At 34.7% G+C, this 26,354-nt stretch overlaps 5 protein-coding genes and 1 long non-coding RNA gene across 6 annotated transcripts; 4 read left to right on the plus strand and 2 right to left on the minus strand.

Annotated features, from left to right (window-relative positions):
• Nucleotides 1-217: 217 nt before the first annotated feature.
• On the plus strand, nucleotides 218-4,117 carry MSS1 (Major facilitator superfamily protein). The gene is made up of 5 exons (XM_011092436.3): nucleotides 218-499; nucleotides 875-1,197; nucleotides 2,313-2,437; nucleotides 2,693-2,984; nucleotides 3,087-4,117. Exons 1-5 carry the CDS (start codon nucleotides 364-366, stop codon nucleotides 3,801-3,803), a joined length of 1,593 nt encoding a protein of 530 aa, XP_011090738.1. The 5' UTR covers nucleotides 218-363; the 3' UTR covers nucleotides 3,804-4,117.
• Nucleotides 4,118-5,033: 916 nt separating this feature from the next.
• LOC105171359 (mavicyanin) lies at nucleotides 5,034-8,848 on the plus strand. The gene is made up of 2 exons (XM_011092437.3): nucleotides 5,034-5,553; nucleotides 8,213-8,848. Exons 1-2 carry the CDS (start codon nucleotides 5,367-5,369, stop codon nucleotides 8,578-8,580), a joined length of 555 nt encoding a protein of 184 aa, XP_011090739.1. The 5' UTR covers nucleotides 5,034-5,366; the 3' UTR covers nucleotides 8,581-8,848.
• LOC110012676 (uncharacterized) lies at nucleotides 5,240-5,803 on the minus strand. The gene is made up of 2 exons (XR_002287868.2): nucleotides 5,662-5,803; nucleotides 5,240-5,595 (listed from the first exon to the last, which is right to left on the minus strand). It is a non-coding gene; the product is annotated as an uncharacterized LOC110012676 (long non-coding RNA).
• A 2,110-nt stretch (nucleotides 8,849-10,958) lies between the features above and the next one.
• On the plus strand, nucleotides 10,959-13,112 carry LOC105171361 (sugar transport protein 8). Its single transcript, XM_011092439.3, has 4 exons — nucleotides 10,959-11,315; nucleotides 11,406-11,725; nucleotides 11,819-12,442; nucleotides 12,523-13,112. The coding sequence occupies exons 1-4, from the start codon at nucleotides 11,201-11,203 to the stop codon at nucleotides 12,955-12,957; spliced, it is 1,494 nt and encodes a 497-aa protein (XP_011090741.1). The 5' UTR covers nucleotides 10,959-11,200; the 3' UTR covers nucleotides 12,958-13,112.
• Nucleotides 13,113-17,433: 4,321 nt separating this feature from the next.
• On the plus strand, nucleotides 17,434-19,573 carry LOC148786767 (sugar transport protein 8-like). The gene is made up of 4 exons (XM_088885655.1): nucleotides 17,434-17,770; nucleotides 17,862-18,181; nucleotides 18,275-18,898; nucleotides 18,981-19,573. Exons 1-4 carry the CDS (start codon nucleotides 17,656-17,658, stop codon nucleotides 19,413-19,415), a joined length of 1,494 nt encoding a protein of 497 aa, XP_088741781.1. The 5' UTR covers nucleotides 17,434-17,655; the 3' UTR covers nucleotides 19,416-19,573.
• A 2,810-nt stretch (nucleotides 19,574-22,383) lies between these two features.
• On the minus strand, nucleotides 22,384-24,440 carry LOC105171362 (sugar transport protein 8). The gene is made up of 4 exons (XM_011092441.3): nucleotides 24,115-24,440; nucleotides 23,699-24,018; nucleotides 22,974-23,600; nucleotides 22,384-22,885 (listed from the first exon to the last, which is right to left on the minus strand). The coding sequence occupies exons 1-4, from the start codon at nucleotides 24,227-24,229 to the stop codon at nucleotides 22,451-22,453; spliced, it is 1,497 nt and encodes a 498-aa protein (XP_011090743.2). The 5' UTR covers nucleotides 24,230-24,440; the 3' UTR covers nucleotides 22,384-22,450.
• Nucleotides 24,441-26,354: the final 1,914 nt, after the last annotated feature.

The following is a 26,354-nucleotide window of genomic DNA, read 5'->3' on the forward strand; positions in this document are numbered from 1 at the left end:
ATAATTCCCATAAAAGAAAATAATTCGTTGTCATCTTGGTAAGATATAGAGACGTGGGTTGACTATATATGTATGTATACATGTTGGCGTCAACTAAGAAGAAACACAGCCCCATACACCTATTTGCACGTGTAAAGGTGCTATGGTCATGTGGGCCCATACCACGCCCATTTGTTCATTTTCATTTGTCTATATATATAGCACTTTCATTTCTAACATCTATGCATTCTTTCCTCACTCTTAGGTGACTCTCTTGTTCTTTCTTCTACTCACAATCTAATATCTATTCTCTTAATTTGAGGATTTTTGTGCTTATATATAGTGTTAGATATAGATATAGATATACATACATAGCTACGGACCATGGCCGGAGGCGGATTTGCCACTTCTTCGGGTGGGGGGACTGAGTTTGAGGCCAAGATCACCCCGATAGTTATCATTTCTTGCATCATGGCTGCCACGGGAGGTCTAATGTTTGGTTACGATGTTGGTGTTTCAGGTTAGTTTATTTTTATGAACAAAATTCGATTTCGTATACGGATTTTCTTTTTTCCTATTTGGATGGAAATTCATGTGTTGACATTTTTTTTTTGTACAACTTAGTAAGTTAGGTATGAGACTTAATTAATGTGGTAGGGTTGGTAATTGGACTGATTAGAAACTGTATCAAATTATAATCTTTTGGCCCTGGATCAGTATATATAGGTATGGTAGCATTATTTGTTCAAGATTATTTTTTTCATAATATTTGACTCAATGAATGACTTTTTAATTAATTTAGTTAGGACATCAGTTGATCTGATATTTAGATATTTGTTATGTAGTTGGTTTACTGTCATCCTAATTAATTTAATAATATTACTTGTGATTATAGGTGGTGTGACTGCAATGCCCGACTTCTTGAAAAAATTCTTTCCGGTAGTGTACCGGAGGACACAGGACAAAGGATTGGACAGTAATTACTGCAAATATGACAATCAAGGTCTACAGTTGTTCACGTCATCGCTGTATCTCGCCGGGCTGACAGCAACCTTCTTTGCTTCATACACAACAAGAAGGCTTGGGAGGAGGTTAACTATGTTAATTGCCGGTTTCTTCTTCGTCGTTGGAGTTATTCTTAATGCTGCAGCCCAAGACCTTGCCATGCTCATCATCGGTAGGATTTTGCTTGGATGTGGAGTCGGCTTCGCTAATCAGGTAAGATGATTTCTGACGTCTGTTTGACTCGAAACCATGACCTATTTTCCACGAAACACTTTTTTGTTAAATTATGTAAATTTAAGTTTTGCGGTGATTTCTTATTATATATAAATAGGTATAAATCTCATGTATACATTTCACAAAAATAAAATAATGTACTTTTACGGAACTTATAATTTTGGGCTCAACAATAATGTATTAAATGTTAAAAATGTAATTATGTATTTATATAACTTCAAAATGCAACTTCCCATGTTGATTAGATGCTAAGATTAATGGATTATTGCTTTACGAGTGAATGACTATTCAAATTCTTGAAATAGTAACTAAAATAATTGAATCTAAACGTCACTAGGTGTAATAATAGGACAAGCCTTTGAAAATGTGGTCATCTTTTCGTAGTATTATATGATGAGTTGTTCAAAAATCCAATAATTAATATATGAAAATGGTCCTTATCTTGACAAGAAAATGACTATGTTTTCCACTGCAAAGTTCAGACTTTCTTTCTGATACTTTAACAAAATTCAGCAATGACTAAGTTGTATATATAAATAAATACTGTTTGAAAGGCAGTGATATGAACTAAAAAGTAGGACACTTTTTAGCCTGGCGGTGTCTAAATTCCTCCAGTCCATTTTCCTTGCACCTTCCTCGTTTCCAAATTTATTCTTGGAAGTGGTCTTTCCTACAAATCATTGCGTTTGCGATGCTCTCGACTTTTGCTTTTTGCTCCTTTAATTTTTAATTGATATGTTTTGAATTTCTTCTTAAAATAAAGTATTTACATGTATTTTTACTCTTTTTTTATTTTTGGCTTCCTTTACCTTTTTATCTTATCCACACTCAAAAAATGAAAAGGAAATAAAAAAAAGTTTTAAATTTTCTAATAAATTAACATACTTTTTGTTTTTTTAACTTCTCAATTAGAAGGATTATTATACTTCACACAGGTGTGATTAATCACTTTTTTATAAATTATACACCACTTATATCGGTAAACTATCCAATTTTGACAAATTCTTATTTGGTTTAAAATATTTTCTATTTTCGTGTCAAGACATGATATGGCATTACAAACTCGTGGCGTTGAAAGCCTATGAAAATTGCAGGCTGTTCCACTGTTCCTGTCAGAAATTGCACCCACAAGAATACGTGGAGGACTCAACATTCTATTCCAACTTAATGTTACCATTGGAATTCTTTTTGCAAACCTTGTCAATTACGGCACTGCTAAGTAAGTTTTTTGCTATTCAATTTCTAACTTAGACAATTTGTTTATGCTGCAGTTGTTTGCTTCAGCTTCAAGTCCAAGGATATGATAACTTTGTTTATTCTTGATTAAATAATCATATTCATCTTTGTTTCAACGTTCCAAAACTACTCCAGCCTTGGCAAAAAGTGAAAATCTTGAATACGGACAATCAATATTTGCTATCCCATGTTTCAAATGTCAAATTCAGCTCTGAATTTGTTGGTCTTTTCATGACAGGATCAAAGGAGGATGGGGCTGGAGGTTGTCATTGGGGCTGGCGGGAATCCCTGCCGGGCTCCTGACATTAGGCGCCCTGTTCGTAGTCGACACGCCCAACAGCCTAATCGAGCGTGGTTATTTAGATGAAGGAAAAGCCGTGCTCAAGAGAATCCGAGGCACTGACAATATCGAGCCCGAGTTCTTGGAACTCGTTGAAGCGAGCCGTGTCGCCAAGCAAGTGAAACACCCTTTTAGAAACCTGCTCATGCGGAGGAACAGGCCGCAGCTGGTCATTGCTGTGGCTTTACAGGTTGGTTACATTCTGATCTCAAAGTCTACATTTTATGGTGTGTTGAAGGAATGAGAAGTTTGTATTTTTCATTGAAAAGTTTTATTTGAATGCTTGCTGCAGATCTTCCAGCAGTTCACTGGAATCAACGCGATCATGTTCTATGCGCCTGTTTTGTTCGACACTGTAGGATTTGGGAGTGATGCAGCCCTGTATTCGGCTGTGATCACCGGTGCAGTCAATGTGCTGTCGACCGTTGTATCGATCTACTCAGTTGACAAGGTGGGAAGGCGGGTGCTTTTGTTAGAAGCTGGCATCCAGATGTTCTTGTCCCAAGCGATCATAGCTGTGTTACTAGGGCTCAAGGTGAAGGATAACACCGACAACCTTAGCCACGGCTATGCGATTTTCGTTGTGATCTTGATCTGCACCTTTGTGTCTGCGTTTGCGTGGTCATGGGGCCCGCTCGGCTGGCTCATCCCCAGTGAGACTTTTCCATTGGAGACACGTTCGGCAGGGCAAAGTGTGACAGTGTGTGTCAATCTGCTGTTCACATTTGTGATCGCACAGGCGTTTCTGTCAATGCTTTGCCATTTCAAGTATGGGATATTCTTGTTCTTCTCGGGTTGGGTTTTGGTGATGTCGTTCTTCGTGCTGTTCTTGGTGCCCGAGACGAAGAACGTGCCGATTGAGGAGATGACGGAAAGGGTGTGGAAGAGGCATTGGCTGTGGAGGAGGTTTATGGAGGATGGCTATGCAGATGAGGAAACTGGGAAGGGTGATGGCACCGGCAAGAACAATGGACATGCTCAAGGATTTAATCCTGATTCTCAGTTGTGAAGAATGTATCAAGATTTTGACTTATGATTGGAGGGTTTTAATAAAATAAGAATAGACAGACTATTTATGCACAAGAAGCAAGAGGTTTCATCTGTTTTACTGTAACCTCTTGTGAAAATACAATAGGGCCAAATTAATGTTGATTGAAATGGGTAGTTAAGGTTGAAATTCAACGGCGAATGCAGCTGCTAATGGGACTTCGATACTGTGAAGGCATCATGTATTCGGCTCGTCAGTGTGATGAGTGTGTTATATCGAGAAAAATGTAATGATTATTGATCAAAGATGTCGCCTAAGACTGAGTTTCAGTTTAATGCTCATTTAATTTGGGTAAGGAGAAACTATTTAATTTATTTCGTCTGTAATTAATGGCCAATATGACTAGACAAAGATTGCTTAGCTGATCAATCTTAAGTTGTCCTCAACATGCGCTGCTCCGAGCATGTTTGGCAATATGATAACCGATAGATTAACTACAGATAGATGAGAATGAGACGGAGGGAACAGATACTACTCAAGAATGACGTTTGCTGAAATTTTGACCAGAAAGTAGGAGAGCTTAAAGTTGAATTCAAACTCTTATTTGGTCAGATTTGCAATTCAAATCAGAGATTTCTAGCCAAAAAACAAGTTAAACGAAAAATCTAAGTATATAACATTGCTGCTATATTAGTTATAGCAGTAAAGCAAGAGGTGGAAAGAAAAACCAGCTAGAAAGCAATGTGTTCAAACTGAATGTCATTACGGCACTCTTCTTCAGAAGTTGATTTGTTTTTGTTCTGCTGCAGTTGCACCATCCAACCACCTTAACATATTGTCAATCATTCTTTGCTTTTAAGTCTTTCAACCCTTCTTCTCAAGTTAATTTAGTTACACTGCGGCTAACAACTAAGATGTCAGGTCTCTACCTCACTATGATATTAATTTCTCTCGTTTTTCCGAGTATTTTTGTCAATTTTGATCGAGGAATACTAAAAACTTTGGTTTGATATGTAGAAACGAAAGAGAAATTGTTCTGAATATTTAGTGTGAATACCCACTTAATAATTCTTGTACATGAAGTAAAAGATGTGATTTTGATGTTTCAACTCAAAATGTTGTACTAATTGTGACATTATAATTCATTTGTAGAAAACCTTAAAAGAATAGAAACTCTAAGCTATGTGCACATGAGAAATGGAATGGAGTGTACTAAAAGCTAATTAACATGGACAGCTAACCATATGCCACTTTGGAACTTGACTACTTAAATCTTGAAAAAGCAGACAAAATATTTGTCCAATTTTCCGTTTCTCCCAACACAGAAAAGAAGGACAAGAATTAAATAAGGGAAAAGGGTTGTATTAATTTCCTTGAGGCCCACTTGCACCAAACTCCTTAAAGACAGCAGTAACTATCAGAAGGGTCCATTCTGAAAGCATCCAAATCAACATCCAAAACCCCAAAAGTCCCAAGTTTTTATAATCCTGACACAAAACTCAAACAAGCAGACAACAACAAGAGTCTCTTGAGTTCTCAAAAGCTGATCAGCCCTCATCAAGACAAACAGAAAGAGAGAGCGTGATGGGATCAATTCTTGGAAAGAGAGCTGTGGCAGTAGTGCTTGCTTGTCTGATGTTTGCTTCATCAATTCAGCTCTCAGCTGGAGCAGTCTATAAGGTGGGAGATTCTGCTGGCTGGACCACCATTGGAAATGTTGATTACAACCTCTGGGCTGCTACAAAAACCTTTCATGTTAACGACACAATCGGTGTGTATATTGTCTTCTCCTCTTCTCATTCTATGCAAGTGTCTGGAATTTATGACTGTTTAATTAGTACTCGTACTCATAAGATGAAACGTAGGCTAAAAAATTCACCTGATTTGAGGATGGGCTACTCTTTTTTTGATGTTTGAATAGACTATCTTGCCTGAAAATGTTTTGTTTTGCCTGTTTAAGCTCTGAGGAAAGCCGTAAGTTATGGTCCCCCGATTTGTAGTGGTTTGCCTGATTTAAGTCATATTCCTAGTACTATTACATGGACCATGTTAACATTAGTGGTGATCCCGAGGCAGGACATTGTGGACTGACTGACTCTAACAATGATGGTGTTGTATGTGTCATATGCAATTATAACCCCGCGTGCGCACTGGACCACTTGAAATTCAAAGGGAAAGTCACGAGCGTCTATTACCACTCGTGCAAAGACTCTTGGTTGGGAGCAAGTTAATAGAAATTTCGTTTGTAATGGATTTCTTTTATATTTGAGGAAAGGATATCGAATGATTATATTTGAAATAAAATATAATTAAAAAACTAAAATTGAAGGATGGATTACATACCGTCAGTGTTAAAGTGGGCTCATACAAATAACTTAAACTAATTAGTTTGTGATGATGGATTATTAATCTTGGTGACTCCAAAGTCTAAATTTCAATAGACCTAGGATGTAAATGTTGTCTGAAATTGAGTATTCCAAAATTCAGTGCGAATTTCCTTAGTGACTATGTAGTTGGATTCCAACTGCCAAGTGGAAGGTAGGAGTGGCCTTTACGCTCAAGATTGGTGGGCTGCACCCATAGGAATGAGGTTGAAAACTTAAACTCACATCTACAACCATCCAACTTCCAAGACTGCACGCCCCTAACCCTAATGATGATGGGCAGCACCACTTGTGCATTGCAAACAACCCCATTTCATCCACCACTACAATTGGCTTTCCAAAAGTTAGACACATAGTCCATTGAAATTACACTTAGTGGGAGAATTAAGGGAATATAGTATTTCTAGAAGCATATATGTTAATGTACTTTGTGAAAATTGGAATACACACACATATATATTCTTGGTTTCTTGCTCGTTTAAGAATTAACAGGTGTTTGGTAGCCGACTTTCATCTTTTAAGGTATGATATATATATTATCAAGTTAAATGTAATTACTCATATCAGGTGTGAAATGAGTAAAAAATTTCTTATAAGAAAATAATTAGCAAATTATCCTCTTGAGTTTTAGAAAATGATGCAAATTATCCCCTGATAATGGTTTAGATAGAGAGGTAATTTGCTTCATTTTTCAAAATATAGAAAGTAATTTGCTATTTTTTTTGGAAAAAAGAAAATTTTCGTCCGATAACTTTGGTTTGAATTTATTGTGGTCCTTTATCTTTGACAATATTAGATTTAGTCCTTTATCTATCAATTTTACGTAGTTTTGGTCCTTTAGCGTAATTTACGACTCTTTTGTCATTTTTTATGATAAAAGCTAATAGTTCATCCTAATGGTCTAAGTATAATATAAACAAATATTTTTTAATAAATCTATACTCTTATACCATTCTAGGCGAGTATTTGTTATGAGATGCAAAATGAATGGATACATATGGACTAAAATTGCTCTTGAAAAACTGTATAGGGGTAAAATTATCAGAAATTGGGTTAAAGAACTAAAATTGAATAATTTTGAAAAAGGAAAAAATGCAATTTTGGTCCTATAATTTATGGGGGGCGGCAATTTTCATACTGCACAAATTGATTTTCAAAATTTAGTCCTGTAACTTTAAAAATTTGGCAATGTTCATTCTTTTCTGGCTAATTTGGTTGGAAAATTGCATGTGACTTGCACATGAGCCAATTAAATTGTAATTTTAGTCTTGTAACTTAGGAAGCGTTGGCATTTTAATCCTATAACTTGGAAGAGTTGGCATTTTTGGTCCTTCATGAATTTATTTACAGGACTAAAATTACAAATAAATACAAATTTCGGTCAAATTGACCGGAAAAGAATTAAAATTGTCAAAATTATAAAGTTACAGAACTAAAATTGTAATTTTTCTATTTTGAAAATTACTGGACTAAAACTAAAACGAGTAAATTTAAAGGACTAAAATTAACAACAAACAAATTTAAAGGATTAAACAAATAATTCCCCCCTCCCTTTTTTTTTTTTTTTTTCCACAGGGACTAAATTGCATTTTTCCTATATATTATCATCCACCTGGTTGCTAGAACAGAAGTTTCCAACAAGATACATAAATAACATAACAGGTGTAATGAATATGGGAAGTTTAAGGAGAGTGAATTGTCAGTATTTATACCAATTTTCCCGGAAGATGGATTTGTTATATTTAAGTGCAATGAAAATGGGAAGTTTAAGGAGAAGTGACATTGTCCTTAACCATACCAATTTTCAGGAAAGGTAGATGTGTTGTATTTAACCAAATGTAGATTTTGTAATTTTTTGTGTAGCTGAGGTACCTACCTGCTCAGTAGAAAATGGTTAGGAAAGAGCAAAAAACACAATTAGATTTTCTGTATAAACAGAACGCAAGAAAGTGATTTCAGACAGAATAAACCATCATATTTTCATTGTATTGTGCCACTGATTCATGTCAGGTAATTAACTTGTCTTACTTATGTACTGCATTTCAGTTTTTGAGTACAACCCTCAGTTTCACAATGTGATGCAAGTCACGCACGCTGAATTCAGGGCATGCAATGCCTCGTCCCCCATCTCGACTCACACGACGGGCAACGACTCCATCACCATCAATACTCACGGCCACCATTTCTTCCTATGTGGTGTTCCCGGGCACTGTCAAGCAGGACAGAAAGTTGATATCAACGTTCTTCGTGCTCCTTCAGTAGCACCCAGCCCCTCAGGATTAACTCCCTCTCCAGTTCCTCCAGTTACAGTTCCAGCACTTTCTCCAAACGATGCTCCTCATGTGAATTTGCAGTTTGGCTGGCTGCTTCTGGTTTTTCAGCTGTTGTTCGTGTTTTATTTCAGTGGTAATTAGAACTGTCGCGCGCCGTTTCAATATAAGAGTTCTGCTGGATGGATGCTTCTTGGTGAGTAGTTGCCGCAGAAAATTCGGGATCTTCTACTTGTACAAGTAGTGATGCAGTGAAATTATGATCAGGGCGAGAATAATTTTTTTTTTTTCCTTTCTTGATTGACAAATGCTGTATGAGACCGTCCTGTCATAAGACCAATTTTCATGTAAGAAAAACTGAGAAGTCCGTACATTTTGATTGAAGAAGTATTGCTACAATATTCTCCTGAAACTCTTCCATTTTAAGGAAATTTTAGTCTAAACTCAACTCGGTTGAATCTAACCAATCATATGATAAGTGCAATAAACTTATTGAGTAATCATATGATAAGTGCAATAAACTTGTTGAGTGATTGGTGTACAGTTCAGGAAAAATAATCAATCATATAGCAAGTGTGATATACTTGCCTGTGATTGGTTTGATTCAGCAAACTTGATTAGAAAAGGATACAAGACTGTGCCTCAAAACCTGTCCAGACATCTGAAATTTTGCCTATTTCCCCCTTATCTTTCTAAACTTCTTCTTATGAAAATGAAAAATCCAGAGCCAAAATGGAAAGAAAGAAATTGAAAGGGTGAGAGGAAATAAACTTCAGCACTTCATCCCTGTGGGCCAATTCAGTTCATTTCAGGGCCTTTAACTTCTTAGTCTTCGGGGGGGGGGGGGGGTGTAAATTTAGTCCAATAATTTATGGGGCATTTTTTATCCTGCACTAATTGATTCCAGCAATTTAATCGTGTAATTTGAAAATTTTGACAATTTTCTTCATTACATATAACTTGCATATAACTCTAACCTGTAATGGAGATGTGAAAAGCTGATGCAATTGCTTGTCATATTTGGAGTACATAGTTTGGGTTAAAAGCAATTTACCTTCCCATACATTTCGGGCTGATAGAGGTCAGGCGGAGTCCTCATAATCTTGATAAATGGGGGAGATTTTACATATTTTCCAAATCTCAGAGAGAGCGCTTGGAATTTACCTGTAGTTGTTTTCCTTGACACGGAAAGAATCAGCCATGGATGTACCGCAACCTACAACCGTAAAATAATGTTATGTCAACTACTCAGATGAAAACTGACTTTATATGTATCTTATACAATTGAAAACAATAAAGTACTATACAGATACCTAAATTCCAATGTTGTAGTTAATCAAGTCTCCTAAGGCAGCAATAATCCAGCATAGCACAACATAGGCAGTCCTTTCTCGCTTTCTAAGGTTGTCCGAGGGAAAGCTCCATATATATTTGTCATGTTTTTGTCTGCTAGATGTCACTGTTGTAATAACACAAGAATGAATAGAAAGTCCCCTCGGTGCCTGTTTTTTCATGAATTTTGCTTCTTGGATTTGAAATGGTTTGTATATACATACATATGAGTCCCCCAGTGCCTGTCTCAAATCCATAGCTTAAAAAACTTTCTTCGATTCTATCTTTAGTTGGGAAAATCAATTTTGATTAACAACTTGTTCTTGTACAGACATGAACAACATTACTTTTTGGCTCAGTTGAATTATAAACTTTATGAATTGATGGGATATTTAAATTTTTTTTTCAATTTTCTGAAAAAGATCAAGAGTGACGTAATATTAGTACGAAGGTATAGAGGTTAATAATAGAAAAACTCTAACTGCAGCATAAAATTAAGACGTTAAAAAAAAAATTATATGAATACGAAAGTTTGTGGATGTAAGATTTAAATAAATATAAAAATTAAGAGAAATTTAAAAAAAAATCCTATATATAAGTTTAGAAACTTTTGTAATATTTAAAAATATTTTTGAAAGAGTTTTTTAGAACTTTTTACTACACCATTTAGATTAATTTTCACCCTTCATCTGAAAAGACAAATGTATAAATATTGAATTGAAGCGCGTTTCTAGTAATAAATTTCGGTATTAACATTTTCATCAAAAAATTTTCATTGAAATCTTTTATTTATTTACACATTATTTTAGGATGACAAAAGAAAAAAAATAATATTGAAAAATTAAAAATCATGCATTACATGCAACGTGCATGTATTTTACTAAATCACATAAATGGTAAAAAAAATAGAACGGGATTTGCTTAATATAAAGATAACGGGATGGTTGACTTTTTAGTGAAACAAACGGAATAAAGTTGGTGAAAATACAAGGTTCATATTTTTTTGCGGGTTCAGGTCCTCTAATACCTCTCTTTATGGAGAAAGAGCCACTCAGTTTATCTTTAATGGTACAATATTCAACATCTAAAGAAACTAAACAGTTTTTCAACCACAAATTATCCATACTTTTATCCGAGTTTGGAGTAGCTAAATTCAGTAAGAGGTTGGACTATAAAAAGGACTCCCAGTGAACAATTCTAATACAGAATAAGAATCCACATCCTCGGCAGAAGAAAATAAAGCTGGAGACTGTGGGATAAAGATGATCTATGAGATTTATCTATAGCTCTTTGTCTCACTCATCTCCCAGCCTGTGCATATGTAGTTAGGCTCGAAAACAGAAAAACTGTATATATTGTCCTGTCTTGTTAGGGATATTCTGAGTTTCAAATATTTTCTCAAGTTTCTGGAAATCTTGTAGAAAAAGGAAAAATGTCTACCGCCGACAAGAGTCAATACAACTCGAGGATAACACCCTATGTGTTTTCCTGCTGGATTCTTGCTGCCTTTGGAGGGCTGATGTTCGGTTACGACATTGGCATTTCAGGTACATCAACTATAAAAATAGATGTGTTTTATTTATTCGAATATGATTAATGATGCAGTAAGGTTGTAACAATGAATTCTTGTGGATCAGGCGGAGTAACTGGAATGGATGAATTCCTGATGACGTTTTTCCCCAAAGTCCACGAGAGAAAGTTGCACGCACATGAAAACAACTACTGTAAATATGATGATGAAATGCTACAACTCTTCACATCTTCTCTATACATAGCAGCACTTATAGCCAGTTTCTTTGCCTCTAAGGCCTGCTCCCTTTGGGGACGCCGGCCCACTATTCTTATGGCATCACTGTTATTTATTGCTGCTTCCATCATCTGTGGCGCTGCTAATACAAAGTGGATGTTGATTTTTGGTAGAGTTCTTTTTGGAATTGGAGTAGGCTTTGGAAATGAAGTACGTATTTTCTACTATCTCGCAACAGGCATAGAAACATATATACATTGGAAATACATATATTGACACTGGGATTGCTGACAAACTTTGCAGGCTGTTCCCTTGTTTTTATCAGAAATTGCACCCATACACCATAGGGGAGCGGTGAATATCCTCTTCCAACTCTTGGTTACAGTTGGGATCCTCATTGCCAACCTTATCAACTATGGAACATCAATGATGAAGCATGGTTGGAGGGTGTCATTGGGGCTTGCAGCAGTTCCAGGATTTATCCTCTTCATAGGGTCTTTGGTCATCACTGAAACTCCTCCCAGCCTTGTTGAAATGGGCAAAGAAATGGAAGCAAGAGCAGCCCTCCAGAAAATCAGAGGTGTGGACAATGTTGATGCTGAGTTTCAGCAGATTGTTACAGGCTGTGAACAAGCCAAACAAGTTAAACGACCTTTCAAGAAATTGTTCAAGAAATCCGGATTCCCTGCTTTGTTCATCTCCACTATCATTCAGGTTTTCCAGCAGTTTACTGGGATCAACGCCATCATGTTTTACGCTCCGGTTTTGTTCCAGACATTGGGATTCAAGTCTGATGCCTCATTGTTGTCGGCTGTCATTACCGGTTTGGTTAACGTGGGGGCCACTTTCGTGTCCATCTATGCTGTTGACAAGCTAGGAAGGAGGAAGTTGCTTCTCCAAGCTTCCATCCAGATGTTTATTTCCCAGGTACTGTTGTTCTTTCCCTGTTGAATTTCTAAAAATTTGTGTTGTGTTTGTTAATGAGATGAAGTTGAACGTTGGTGTAGGTTGCAATTGGAGCAATCTTGGTAACCCACCTGAAGGCGACAGGGTCATTGGACAAGGTATTGGCAGCTGTGGTGGTGGTTCTAGTTTGCACATTCGTGATGTCATTTGCATGGTCGTGGGGGCCAATGGGATGGCTGATTCCCAGTGAAATCTTCCCAATAGAGACAAGAACAGCTGGTTTTGCATTTGCAGTGAGTACAAATATGATCTGCACTTTCATAATTGCTCAGGCATTCCTCTCCATGCTGTGCCATATGAGGGCCTACATTTTCTTCTTCTTTTCTGCTTGGATTCTGGTAATGGGACTCTTTGTGGTGTTCTTATTGCCGGAGACCAAAGGAGTACCCATCGAGTTGGTTGAGGAAAGGGTCTGGAAGCAACATCCAGTGTGGAAGAAGTTCTTCAAGGATGATGCAAAGGAGACAACCGATTGATCAACCAATAAAATATATGAATAATGTGGATTCCCACAAGTTGGTTTCTAATTAGTTTTGTTTCCTCTTTCTATTTGCATTTTTTACTATGTGAAAAAGTATGAGACGCGATGTACATGTACTTGGAGGTAAATGCAATATTTTAATTAGATAAAGTCCTCTATTTTAGATTTTCTGAAAGCAAATTCAATTTATCTTTTTCATTTGGATTGCAATTTTTTTATTTCATATATAGTTTTAGTTTGACTTTTTAATTCTATTTATCTTTTATTCAATATTTACAACTTAATTTGTCATGTTTTATTTGCTATCATTATCACTACAAAAAAAAAAAAAAAGTGAGATTTGGCATGGATAGTCCGACTGTTTCAAAGTCAGCACCATTTAGGAACGAGTATTAACACTCAAGAGGAACGGTATTTGTACTAGCATTACAACACGCGTTCCTAAGTATGATTTCAACTAAAAAAAAATTGTTGTGTTACAAAGGTTGTGACTAAATTAATTTCAAGTTGAAAGGGTTTTGCGTAATTTTAATAATGTATATCGACGTATAGAAAATTGTTCCAATATGAGGTCCTAAGACCGTTCCAAATACAGTACAGATTGTAAATAAACGGCTATTTTTGTGTTCCAGAAACCATTCAAATATTTTTTATATATATTCATCTCTTTCAATTTAATCTCACTATTTTCTTCAATTCTTCTTATATTCTCTTTATTTCCTCAATCACTCTTGATCTTTTTTGAATTCTCACTATTCCACTAATATTTTTATATTCTTGTTCGTAATCTGTCTTGAATTTTCGTTGATATTTGAAGTTATTTTGGTCAGGTAACAACTTTAACCCTTTATTTGTCAGTTGATTATATTTGTTATATTTTTGTGTAATAATATATATCTATATATTTGTGTATGACTCATCATGTTAACATAGTTGAGGAGATGAATGTATGAAAAGAACCTGCGAGGAGGGCGGGCTCCAGAGTTTGAGGATGGTGTTACTGCATTTATAGAATGTGCCAAATACAAATATTATATTTTTCAAAATAAATAATAGTTTAACTTCAAAAGTATAAAAAGAGGTTCATATTTATCTCAAATACAAATACTATAATTTAAAAATAATTTATTATTTATAAAAAAATAGTTTTTCCTAATTTTTATTTAAAAAAAATAAATTTTAGTTATTATAATTTTTAATCAAAGTTTTTTAGTATATTCATAGAGCAAATAATAATTCAAATAATTACAAAAGAGGTTAAAATTATGTCAATTCAAAGAATCATAATTTAAAAACTAATTTATTATTTATATATAATAAAATTTCTCTAATTTTTTATTTTTAAAATTAAACTAAGTTTAATATAATTTCTGGTTAATTTTTATTAAAATATTTTAAAATCAAATAATAGTTTAATTTTAAAAGATAATAACATTTTGCTTAAATAAAATTAATTATAATTTAAAAATAAGTTCAATATTTATATAAATATAACTTCTCTTTGATTATTTATATTTTAAAAAATAAAATTTTATTTATTATAATTTATGGTCATAATTTTTTGAAATATTTTTAGATCAATTAATGATTGAAGTTACAAAAAATAATAAAAAGAGGTTACAATTGATTTCAAACACAAATTAATAATTAAAATTTGAAAATAATTTATTATTACATAAAAATAATATTTCACTATTTTTTATTTATAAAGATTAAGGTTTATATATATATATATATATTATAATCTGTCTTCAATTTAAATATATTAAAAACAAATAACAATTCAGATTTAAAATAATGAAGAGGTTAAAATTATTTATATTGTAATTGGGAGTTGGGACTGAATAAATATTTTATTCGTAAATTGCTAGTCAAATTTTAGTGAAGTGTTTTAAATATATTTTAAGCTCATAATTCTTTAATTTTCCACTTTGAAATATTATTGCATATAGAAGTTAGGATAAATGTTTTAAATCATCTCTTAAATTGTATTTACAATCACTTTAATCCCTCATTTTTAATTTTTAATTTTATCATTGCTAAAGTTCACCATTGTAAATATTATAGTATGTCATATATATACATGTATAATTTTTTCAATTGGTTTCCGAAGAAGCAATGTAACTCGATCATTATCAAACGGACTGCAATCTTTTTCTGTCCGTGAAGATCCCACCAGAGCGCCTTCTACTTCTAATAGGCCATGAACTAGATCCGAATCATTCTCAACGAGTCCATAAGAAGTGATCCCATTTTTTTCATCGGGTCCGGGTAGAGACCAAAGATCTTGAGCGACCGATCCGGCAGAACAACTCAAAAGATTTCATGTACACATGTCATATCACTATGGTATATTAATATTAGGGTAAAACACAATTTTCGTCTCACAGCTATAGGCCATTTTCGTTTTAGTCCCGTAAGTATTTAGGGTTTCAATTTGGTCCCGTAAAACTGAAAAATTCGCAATTTCAGTCCAAATTTCGCCGGAAAATTTTGTGGGTCGCCGGAAAAAGTCACATGCGATGCATGTGACTTTTAAAATTGGGGGCTCGATCCTGATTGGCTGGAGAAGCTGATGTGGCGCATACGTGGAAATTAAAAAAAAAAACGACGAAAATCGAGCTCGCGACCGTCGGCAAAGGCGGAGGATGGCTTTCGTCAAATCTTTGCGCAGAGGTGACCAAAATTGATGGGACTGGTCTCAAAAGATTCGCCAGAACGAGAGGCATTCAACGATGGTCTTCCGAGCAGGTGGTTCGTTCAGACGAAGGAGAATACGCCGGCGGAAGGTGCAGTCGCGGCGGACGACGACCGCGATCTTCAAAACGATGGATCTTTGCACCTAGTTGATGAAAATGGATGAGACTAGTCCCATTAAAACCGTAGTGAGGAGACGAATCCAATGCTACCAATCCGCGATCGTGGGTCGTCCTGTCGCTGGCGAATCGACGGGAATTGTCCGCGGCGGTCAATTTTAAAGCCCAGTCGCTGTCGTGGTGGGATCTCAAAATTGGTTGAAGTGTTTTGTTCTCCTTGGTATGGGGAATCGAATGGTATATGTGGTGGCCAGCAATTTCAAGTAACGGCGGTGAAATTGAAGAGAGAAGGTGGCGGCGACTGGCGGGCGATTTTTAATCCACGTGAGTCGTTTTCTTTTTTTTTTTTTTAATTTCTACATATGCGCCACATCAGCTTCTCCAGCCAATCAGGATCGAGCCCCCAATTTTAAAAGTCACATGCATCGCATGTGACTTTTTCCGACGACCCACAAAATTTTCCGGCGAAATTTGGACTGAAATTGCGAATTTTTCAATTTTACGGGACCAAATTGAAACCCTAGATACTTACGGGACTAAAACGAAAATGGCCTATAGCTGTGGGACGAAAATTGTCTTTTGCCCTTAATATTACATGCACACAAGAGTTTATATTAATTAGAGGTGGATCTTGACTTTCACCATATATACAAAATTATGAATAAATTATATTTTGTCATTCAAATTATATCCATTTTTATATTTTGATCGAAACAGTTTTTTGTATTTACCATTTTAATTTTAAAAAATTTACACTTTGCAATATATGATTGTATTTTTTGTTGATTTTTTAACTAGAAAATATCACATGCTCTTAATATGTAAAAAGTATCACATTACATAATTCTTAAATATCACATGTGCACTGCATATGATATTTTTTTGACAAAAAACTTGGTTGAAAACTAATTATAAATAAAGTGTAAAAAAAAAAAGTTTAGATGAAAAAATATAAAAAATGATCATAATTCAGATGAAAAAATATAATTAACCCCAAAATTATTAACCAAATTTTACATTAATTTTGTCCTACTAGTCTGTGGCAACTTTTAGTCATTCGCTTTATTTTTTTACAATAAATTATATATAAAATTATACTACGCACTTAGTTTACATTATTTGAATTAACAATTTTAGTATTAAGATTATTCTGAATTAAGAGAAACACAGTAAAATTAAGATAATTCTGAATCCACATTAAGACTGTTTCACTTATCAATTATCATTTCATTGGAAAAAGGAAGAAAAAAAGAAAACACACTAATCATATATCTCATGAGTAGCTAGTCCTTCTAATTGTGTGATGTTGGTCCTCAGGATTTTCATTCATAGAAATGATCCAAAAAGATTAGGATTTGCAGAGTTAAAGGGATGGTTGACATCTTAGCGAAACAAACTCCTTAATTTTAGTGGAAATATGAGGTTCATATTTTTTGGCTACTCAGATTTGGCTTCAGCTCCACTAATACCTCTCTTTGTAGAGAAAGATCCTCCGGATTTATTTTTTATGGTACATTATTCAGCATTTATGAAAATTAAAGGTTTCTCAACCACAAACTATCCATCCTTTTATCCAAGTTTGGAGTAGCTAAATTAAGTAAGAGGTTGGACTATAAAAAGGGCTCTCAGTAAACAATTCTAACACAAAATAAAAGTTCACATCCTCTAAAGAATAAAATAGAGCTGGAGAGTGTGGGATAAAGAAAATCTATCAGATTTATCTATAGCTCTTTATCTCACTAACTCTAGCCTGTGCATATGTAGTTAGCTGCGGAAAATAGAAAAACTGTAAATATTGTCTTGTCTTGTCTTGTTAGGGATATTCTGAGTTTCAAATATTTTCTCAAGTTTCTGGAAATCTTGCAGAAAAAGGAAAAATGTCTACCGCCGACAAGAGTCAATACAACTCGAGGATAACACCCTATGTGTTTTCCTGCTGGATTCTTGCTGCCTTTGGAGGGCTGATGTTCGGTTACGACATCGGCATTTCAGGTACATCAACTATAAAAATATATGTGTTTTATTTATTCGGAATATGATTAATGATGCAGTAAGGTTGTAACAACGAATTCTTGTCGATCAGGCGGAGTAACTGGAATGGATGAATTCCTGATGACGTTTTTCCCCAAAGTCCACGAGAGAAAGTTGCACGCACATGAAAACAACTACTGTAAATATGATGATGAAATGCTACAACTCTTCACATCTTCTCTATACATAGCAGCACTTATAGCCAGTTTCTTTGCCTCTAAGGCCTGCTCCCTTTGGGGACGCCGGCCCACTATTCTTATGGCATCACTGTTATTTATTGCTGCTTCCATCATCTGTGGCGCTGCTAATACAAAGTGGATGTTAATTTTTGGTAGAGTTCTTTTTGGAATTGGAGTAGGCTTTGGAAATGAAGTACGTATTTTCTACTATCTCGCAACAGGCATAGAAACATATATACATTGGAAATACATATATTGACACTGGGATTGCTGACAAACTTTGCAGGCTGTTCCCTTGTTTTTATCAGAAATTGCACCCATACACCATAGGGGAGCGGTGAATATCCTCTTCCAACTCTTGGTTACAGTTGGGATCCTCATTGCCAACCTTATCAACTATGGAACATCAATGATGAAGCATGGTTGGAGGGTGTCATTGGGGCTTGCAGCAGTTCCAGGATTTATCCTCTTCATAGGGTCTTTGGTCATCACTGAAACTCCTCCCAGCCTTGTTGAAATGGGCAAAGAAATGGAAGCAAGAGCAGCCCTCCAGAAAATCAGAGGTGTGGACAATGTTGATGCTGAGTTTCAGCAGATTGTTACAGGCTGTGAACAAGCCAAACAAGTTAAACGACCTTTCAAGAAATTGTTCAAGAAATCCGGATTCCCTGCTTTGTTCATCTCCACTATCATTCAGGTTTTCCAGCAGTTTACTGGGATCAACGCCATCATGTTTTACGCTCCGGTTTTGTTCCAGACATTGGGATTCAAGTCTGATGCCTCATTGTTGTCGGCTGTCATTACCGGTTTGGTTAACGTGGGGGCCACTTTCGTGTCCATCTATGCTGTTGACAAGCTAGGAAGGAGGAAGTTGCTTCTCCAAGCTTCCATCCAGATGTTTATTTCCCAGGTACTGTTGTTCTTTCCCTGTTGAATTTCTCAAAATGTATGTGTTGTGTTTGTTAATGAGATGAATTTGAACGTTGGTGTAGGTTGCAATAGGAGCAATCTTGGTAACCCACCTGAAGGCGACAGGGTCATTGGACAAGGTGTTGGCAGCTGTGGTGGTGGTTCTAGTTTGCACATTCGTGATGTCATTTGCATGGTCGTGGGGGCCAATGGGATGGCTGATTCCCAGTGAAATCTTCCCAATAGAGACAAGAACAGCAGGTTTTGCATTTGCAGTGAGTACAAATATGATCTGCACTTTCATAATTGCTCAGGCATTCCTCTCCATGCTGTGCCATATGAGAGCCTACATTTTCTTCTTCTTTTCTGCTTGGATTCTGGTAATGGGACTCTTTGTGGTGTTCTTCTTGCCGGAGACCAAAGGAGTACCCATCGAATTGGTTGAGGAAAGGGTCTGGAAGCAGCATCCAGTCTGGAAGAAGTTCTTCAAGGATGATGCAAAGGAGACCACCGACTGATCTACCAATACAACATATTATTATTGTGGATTTCCAATTAGTTTTGTTTTTACTCTTTCTATCATGTATTTAAACATTATTATCAATTTATCATAAATTCTTTTTCCAATTTCTTTTCTTTGGCACTTCTTGTTATTTCTTTAGTCATCATGGGAGTTGTCGTACAGATATTAGTACAGGTGACACATTTATATTTGTGTGTATAATTAATTTAAAATTTTTAAAAAATAATTATTGTTTAAAATATATTAATTACATAAATAAAATATTAAAATTATAAAAAAAAAATGAGAGAAGAAAAAGGATGGTGGAAGTTGAGGAGATAGAACAGAAATAAAAAAATATTCGATTAAAAAAAAAAATTGATAGACCATAAAAATTAAAGACACCAAAAATGATGCATTCCAATTATTAAAAAGTATAGATATAAATGTATAGAAGAGTTGTTTTTATTTTTCTTTAAATTGCTGATAAAAAATAAAAAAGAATTTTATTGGTGTAGTAAAGATGTGTGCAATATATGAACTAAATTACACTTACTATCGCTTATGTTGGGAGAGGTGACAATTTAAGGACTCTAGCTATATGGTTGACAAATTATAATTCATTTATACTAATATAAAAAGAAAAGTCTCTCTACATTTACAAACGGCGGCAGCTTAATGACATTGCCACACCAATTATTTACGAAGTAAAAAATGCCCTTCATGCATGATAAATTTTGTTAAAGTTTTTTAGATCTTGTGTCATCTATTACTATTAGTTTCTTTATTGGCCAAAATGCTTCTAATAATCTGAACTTGTAATACTTTTGATCTTATTTTTAAATTAGGCAAAATTGTAAAATTAGTTCTGTAAATATAGGGAGCGGCAAAATTAGTCTTGTAACTACTGAATTGAAATTTTAATCTTATATGTTTTAATCTAGTGACAATTTTGGTCCTTCCGACAAAAATTACCCAAAAATTATCCACGTAAGATGTCACGTGTTTAAGTTGATACCAGTTGGCAATCGAAACCCTAAGCTCTAATTTGTCCGACTAATTTTTGGGTAATTTTTGCCAAAATGACCAAAATTGCCACTAAATTAAAACATATATGACTAAAATTGCCACTAAAATAAAACATATAGGAGAAGTCAACCGATGATGAGGCCAAGACGCGGATGTACCATTGACGAAAACTGATCGGAGGGATGAGTGCGCCATGGGGAGCTAACACAAGGGTGTTGGTCCGTTGGTGAGATGATAGCTGGTGATGAAGATATAACGAAAAAATCAATAGTGGGCGAGACGAAAAAGTGTGAAAATAAAAACGAAGAGAACCAACTGGATAGTTGACAAAGATAGATGGGCCTGGGTGCAATCAACTCCCTAGAGGATTGGGAAGTTGATTGGTGGTGGTCTCGAATAGTGGGAAGGTCGGACGGGGCGAATCGAGAAGAGAATTCGAGGTATAGGTACTACAAGAAAATAGGATATCAGAGACGGAAATTTTCATCTCTAAAACCATGATTTCCGTCTCTAAAATGGCAATGACAAAAAAATCCGTCTCTGCACTCTGTGGCTGAAAGCTCAGTGGCTAAATATTAGTGACGGAAATATTCCGTCTCTAATTCTGAGACCGAACATTTCCACAGTTAATTCTGTCGACAAACGAGAATAAAGTTTTAGAGTAATCCGTCTTTAATTTTTGTAGGCAGTCCGTCTCTGATTCTGGTCGATAAAAACAGTAATTTCTGTCTCTAACCCATCTCTGAAGGTAAAAGTTTTTGTTTTTTTAATTTTGTCTCTGAAATGTACAAAATGTTTTGTCTCTATTTTGTCTGTAGATCCTTACAAATTTTCGTCTCTAATCCGTTTGTAAATCCTTATAAATTTTCGTCTCTAATCCGTTTGTAAATCCTTGCAAATTACCATCTCTGATTCAGTCTCTAAACTTGCCAAATTTTTGTCTCTAATTTTTTTTTGTTTTTCTGGTAGATTTTTTAATTTCTGTACCAAAATTAATATCTTGGTCATTAGAGAAAAAATAATTTTTAAACTATAATTATTTGTATTTGAGATTAACTTTAACATCTTTCATTATTTTATGAATTTTGAATTATTATTAAGTGACATAAGTAATAATGCATAAAACAATGAAAGGAAAGAATATTGATAGCACAATAGGAGTCCATTAAGTAAGTTTATATGTCTAACTTAAGTTTTCATTAAACTTTTATGAAGTATCTGAAAGAGCTTTACTGTATATTATTTCTTGTGCATGATCAACAGGGGAAGAAGAAAAAACAAACAAGAACGAGATAAAGTCAGTCATAACTATTCACCTGTTTCAAGTGAGTTTCATTTTTGAAATAATATAAATTTAAAAATATTAAAAAGAATATTCAAAACTGCAATTATAGTTCAAACTATAAGTTTAATTTATTTTGAATTACACTGAAGTCATCTTTAGAAAAGCAAACAAGAAAGAGATAAAGTCAATCATATTATTCACTTATTTAAGTGAATTTCATTTGAATTAAAATATATAATTTAATAACTCTTCCTTACAAAATTTAAAATGATATTCATTTAAAAATATTTATAATTCGATTAAGTTTAATTTATTTTGAATTACATTGAAGTCATCTTCAGCTAATATTTACATATGTTTATCTTCGCAGGAGGTAGGGAACATAAAATATTTCAAGTGTGTATACATAATATATATGTATATAAAATTACTTCAGCAAATTCAGTATAGATTGTATATATGAATTAGGTACATATATTTATCAAAATATATATGCTTAATTATAAATATGTGCACCAAAGAGATATATCTAGAAAATGAATGAGCTCATAAAATTTTATACACAAAAAAGAAGACTATATAAGTACGACATATCAAATAATACAAATTATTATCCTAAAATATTACTAAACTAAAAATTTTAGATAGTAAGAATATATTTACGTACATATATACCATTAAGAATATATGATTACAAAAATATAGTCCCCCTAATCTATTCATTTTGTTTGATTAATTTAGTCGGCTGTCTCCTTTGCATCATCCTTGAAGAACTTCTTCCACACTGGATGTTGCTTCCAGACCCTTTCCTCGACCAACTCGATGGGTATTCCTTTTGTCTCCGGCAAGAGGAACAGCACAAAGAGTCCCATTACCAGAATCCAAGCAGAAAAGAAGAAGAAAATGTAGGCCCTCATATGGCACAGCATGGAGAGGAATGCCTGAGCAATTATGAAAGTGCAGATCATATTTGTACTCACTGCAAATGCAAAACCTGCTGTTCTTGTCTCTATTGGGAAGATTTCACTGGGAATCAGCCATCCCATTGGCCCCCACGACCATGCAAACGACATCACGAATGTGCAAACTAGAACCACCACCACAGCCGCCAAGACCTTGTCCAATGACCCTGTCGCCTTCAGGTGGGTTACCAAGATCGCTCCAATTGCGACCTACACCAACATTCAAATTCTTCAATTGATCTCATTAACAAACATAACACTTAATTTTTAGAAATTAAAAGGAAAAGAACAACAGTACCTGGGAAATAAACATCTGGACAGAAGCTTGGAGAAGCAACTTCCTCCTTCCTACCTTGTCAACTGCATAGATGGACACGAAAGTGGCACCTACATTAACCAAACCAGTAATGACAGCCGACAACAATGAGGCATCAGACTTGAATCCCAATGTTTGGAACAAGACCGGAGCGTAAAACATGATAGCGTTGATCCCGGTAAACTGTTGGAAAACCTGAATGATAGTGGAGATGAACAAAGCAGGGAATCCGGATTTTTTGAACAATTTCTTGAAAGGTTGTTTAACTTGTTTGGCTTGCTCACAACCTGTAACAATCTGTTGAAATTCAGCATCAACATTGTCAACACCTCTGATTTTCTGGAGGGCTGCTCTTCCTTCCATTTCTTTGCCCCTTTCAACAAGGCTGGGAGGAGTTTCTGTGATGATCAACGACCCTATGAAAAGGATGACTCCTGGAACCGCTGCAAGCCCCAATGACACCCTCCAACCATTTTCCTTCATCATTGATGTTCCATAGTTTATAAGGTTGGCAACGAGAATCCCAATTGTCACCAAGAGCTGGAAGAGGATGTTGACCGCTCCCCTGTGATTTATGGGTGCAATTTCTGATAAAAATAAGGGAACAGCCTGCAAAGTTTTTCAACAATCTCAGTGTCAACATATGTATTGCCTATGTATATCTCTTTCTATATATGTCCTGTTGCAAGATAGAAGAAAATACGTACTTCATTCCCAAAGCCTACTCCAATTCCGAAAAGAATTCTACCAAAAATTAGCATCCACTTGGCATTAGCAACACCGCAGAAAATGGCACCAGCGATAAAAAATGTGGATGCCATAAGAATAGTGGGCCGACGTCCTAAAAGGGAGCACGCCTTGGACGCAAAGAAGCTGGCTACAAGTGCTGCAATGTACAGAGAAGATGTGAAGAGTTGAAGCATCTCATCATCATATTTACAGTAGTTGTTTTCTGCTACGTGCATCTTTCTTTCGTGGACCTTGGGGAAAAACTTTATCAGGAAGTCATCCATTCCAGTTACTCCACCTGATCAGCAAGAATTCATTGTTAACAACCTCAATGCATCATTAACCATATTCCTATCAAATAAAACACATTTATATATTTATGTAGTTGATGTACCTGAAATGCCGATGTCATAACCAAACATCAACCCTCCAAAGGCCGCAAGAATCCAACAGGCAAACACATAGGGTGTCACCCTCGAGTTGTAATTATTCTTGTCAATGGTAGACATTTTTACTGTCTTCTTTCTTCCCTCCCCAAGAATTTGAGAGGATATTCAGACCGTGTTAAAACTCAGAGTATCTCTCACAGGAATATCTAATATATACAGTTTTCTGATTTTTCTAGGGCTATCTACATATACATAGGGCGGGAGAGGACGAGATAAATTAAGAGCTATAGAAGAGTATGCCAGAATCTTTATCCCAAACCCTCCAGCTTTATTTTTCTCAGTGTATGATATGAATAAGTTATTTGTGTAAGAACTGTTCATTGAGAACCCTTTTTATAGTCCAACCTCTTACTAAGTTTAGCTCATTCAGAATCGGAAAAAACTACGGATATTTGATCAACGCGAAACTTAGTTTTGCCTTGTTTGGTTTCATATTTTAGTTTATGAAATTATGTTAAAAGTATAAATATGTCATGTTTATATGTATTATAAGGGAAAATTGTAATATTGATCTTCTAAAATTTTGTTATATTGGTCCCACACTTTTCGAAGTTTTGTTTGTGGTCAATGTTTCGTTGAAATTTCCATAGTTAGTACCAAATATATAGTAAAGTAGTCATTTTCTCACTCCAACAGCACAACCCATGTGATCTTCATGTAGCCGTTAGCCGGTGATTTTTAAGAGGGATAATCACCGCAACCTTTACATGCATGTTGTATAAAGCCAAACTAACCTCCGCAACAGTAAAAAAAATTCTTAAGCCTGAATCATTTGCTTATTCTCTCAAAATTCTATCCAAATTTTTGTCTTTCAAGTGTTTCATGCACAAAAAATTGAGTAGATTTGGAGAGATTATTTTTAAAAAAACAATTAGTATATGATTTAGGGGTTACGATTTCTTTTTGTTGACGTCATTAATATTGATTTTACTGTTTACTGCATGCACATGAAGGTCATCTATTGATTTAAAAAAAATTACCAGGCCAAGTGAATATCACATGGGGTACTTGTGTTGTTAGTCTCTAATAATGGAGGAAAAAAGTACTAAATTTATTATACCTTTGGACTTATTATAACTGTGCAAATTTTAACAAGGTCAAAAATAAAATTCCATAAAAATGCAGGATCAAAGTTGAAATGATCCCAATCTTATGGGATTAATATCGCAATTTTGCCCATATAATTGAAAATATTTTACTATCACTCCTATTTCATTCATTACTTATATATATATACATATGTTTACATACATATAAAATATCTTCAATCATTAATTTATAAACTAATAATATACTAAGTGTATAATTTGATTTGAAGCCACTGATAATATAATATTCAATCCGTCAACTAACCCAGAAGTATTATATATCGTTTCTACACAAAAAACTTGTACAACATTACAACAGACATTTTTCAATAAAAATTAAAAATGAAAACAACAGCGAACAAGGCAGATCACTTTGCACCTTTTAAGATGAATCCAGGGTTAATATTTTCTCCATATGTAGAATTGATTTAATGGAATCGGAGTTGAATTCGACAAGGCAGAAAACAGGAGCCATGCATTACCCCTACAATTAAGGGTTTGGTTCCGTTTGTCATCCTTTATGGTGTTCTTGTGTGTTTTTTAATGTACTAGAAAGTATCGTGTTGGATGCGTGTACAAAAATATATATTTAGAGGTAAATTTATGTTATTTATTAAAGATAAAAAAATATTAAGTTCATAAGCTTATTTATGTTTCGATCACTGAATCATTAGTATACATTAATTATATTTTCAAAAAATATTAATCATAATTGTTTCCATTAGGAGGGAATCATGGTTAATTTTTATAATTTATTGTTGGGATAATTATACATCATTCTCTTGAGGTTTGATGTAATTACATGTAGATATCTTGTGGTTTGGACTACACCTAGCACTGTTGAGATTCACTTCTATTTAACAAATAAGTCCCTACATTGCTCAAAATTTATGAATTTGTTGATATTAACAAAAACTACTAAATAAAAATTGATCCCCTTAACTATGTAAGCGATGACTAAAGTGCATTTTATGCCCTATATGTTGGTGTTGGTATTTTAAGGACTGCAGTTACAGAAGACTGATGATTGATTTTTCCATGTCATCAGCTTTTGTATATTAGTACATTATTTTCACTTGGTAAATGGCTTGTAAATA

The sequence above is a fragment of the Sesamum indicum genome, linkage group LG10, assembly GCF_026168435.1.
Source record: "Sesamum indicum cultivar Baizhima isolate 11 linkage group LG10, ASM2616843v1, whole genome shotgun sequence".
NCBI classification, from domain to species: Eukaryota; Viridiplantae; Streptophyta; class Magnoliopsida; order Lamiales; family Pedaliaceae; genus Sesamum; species Sesamum indicum.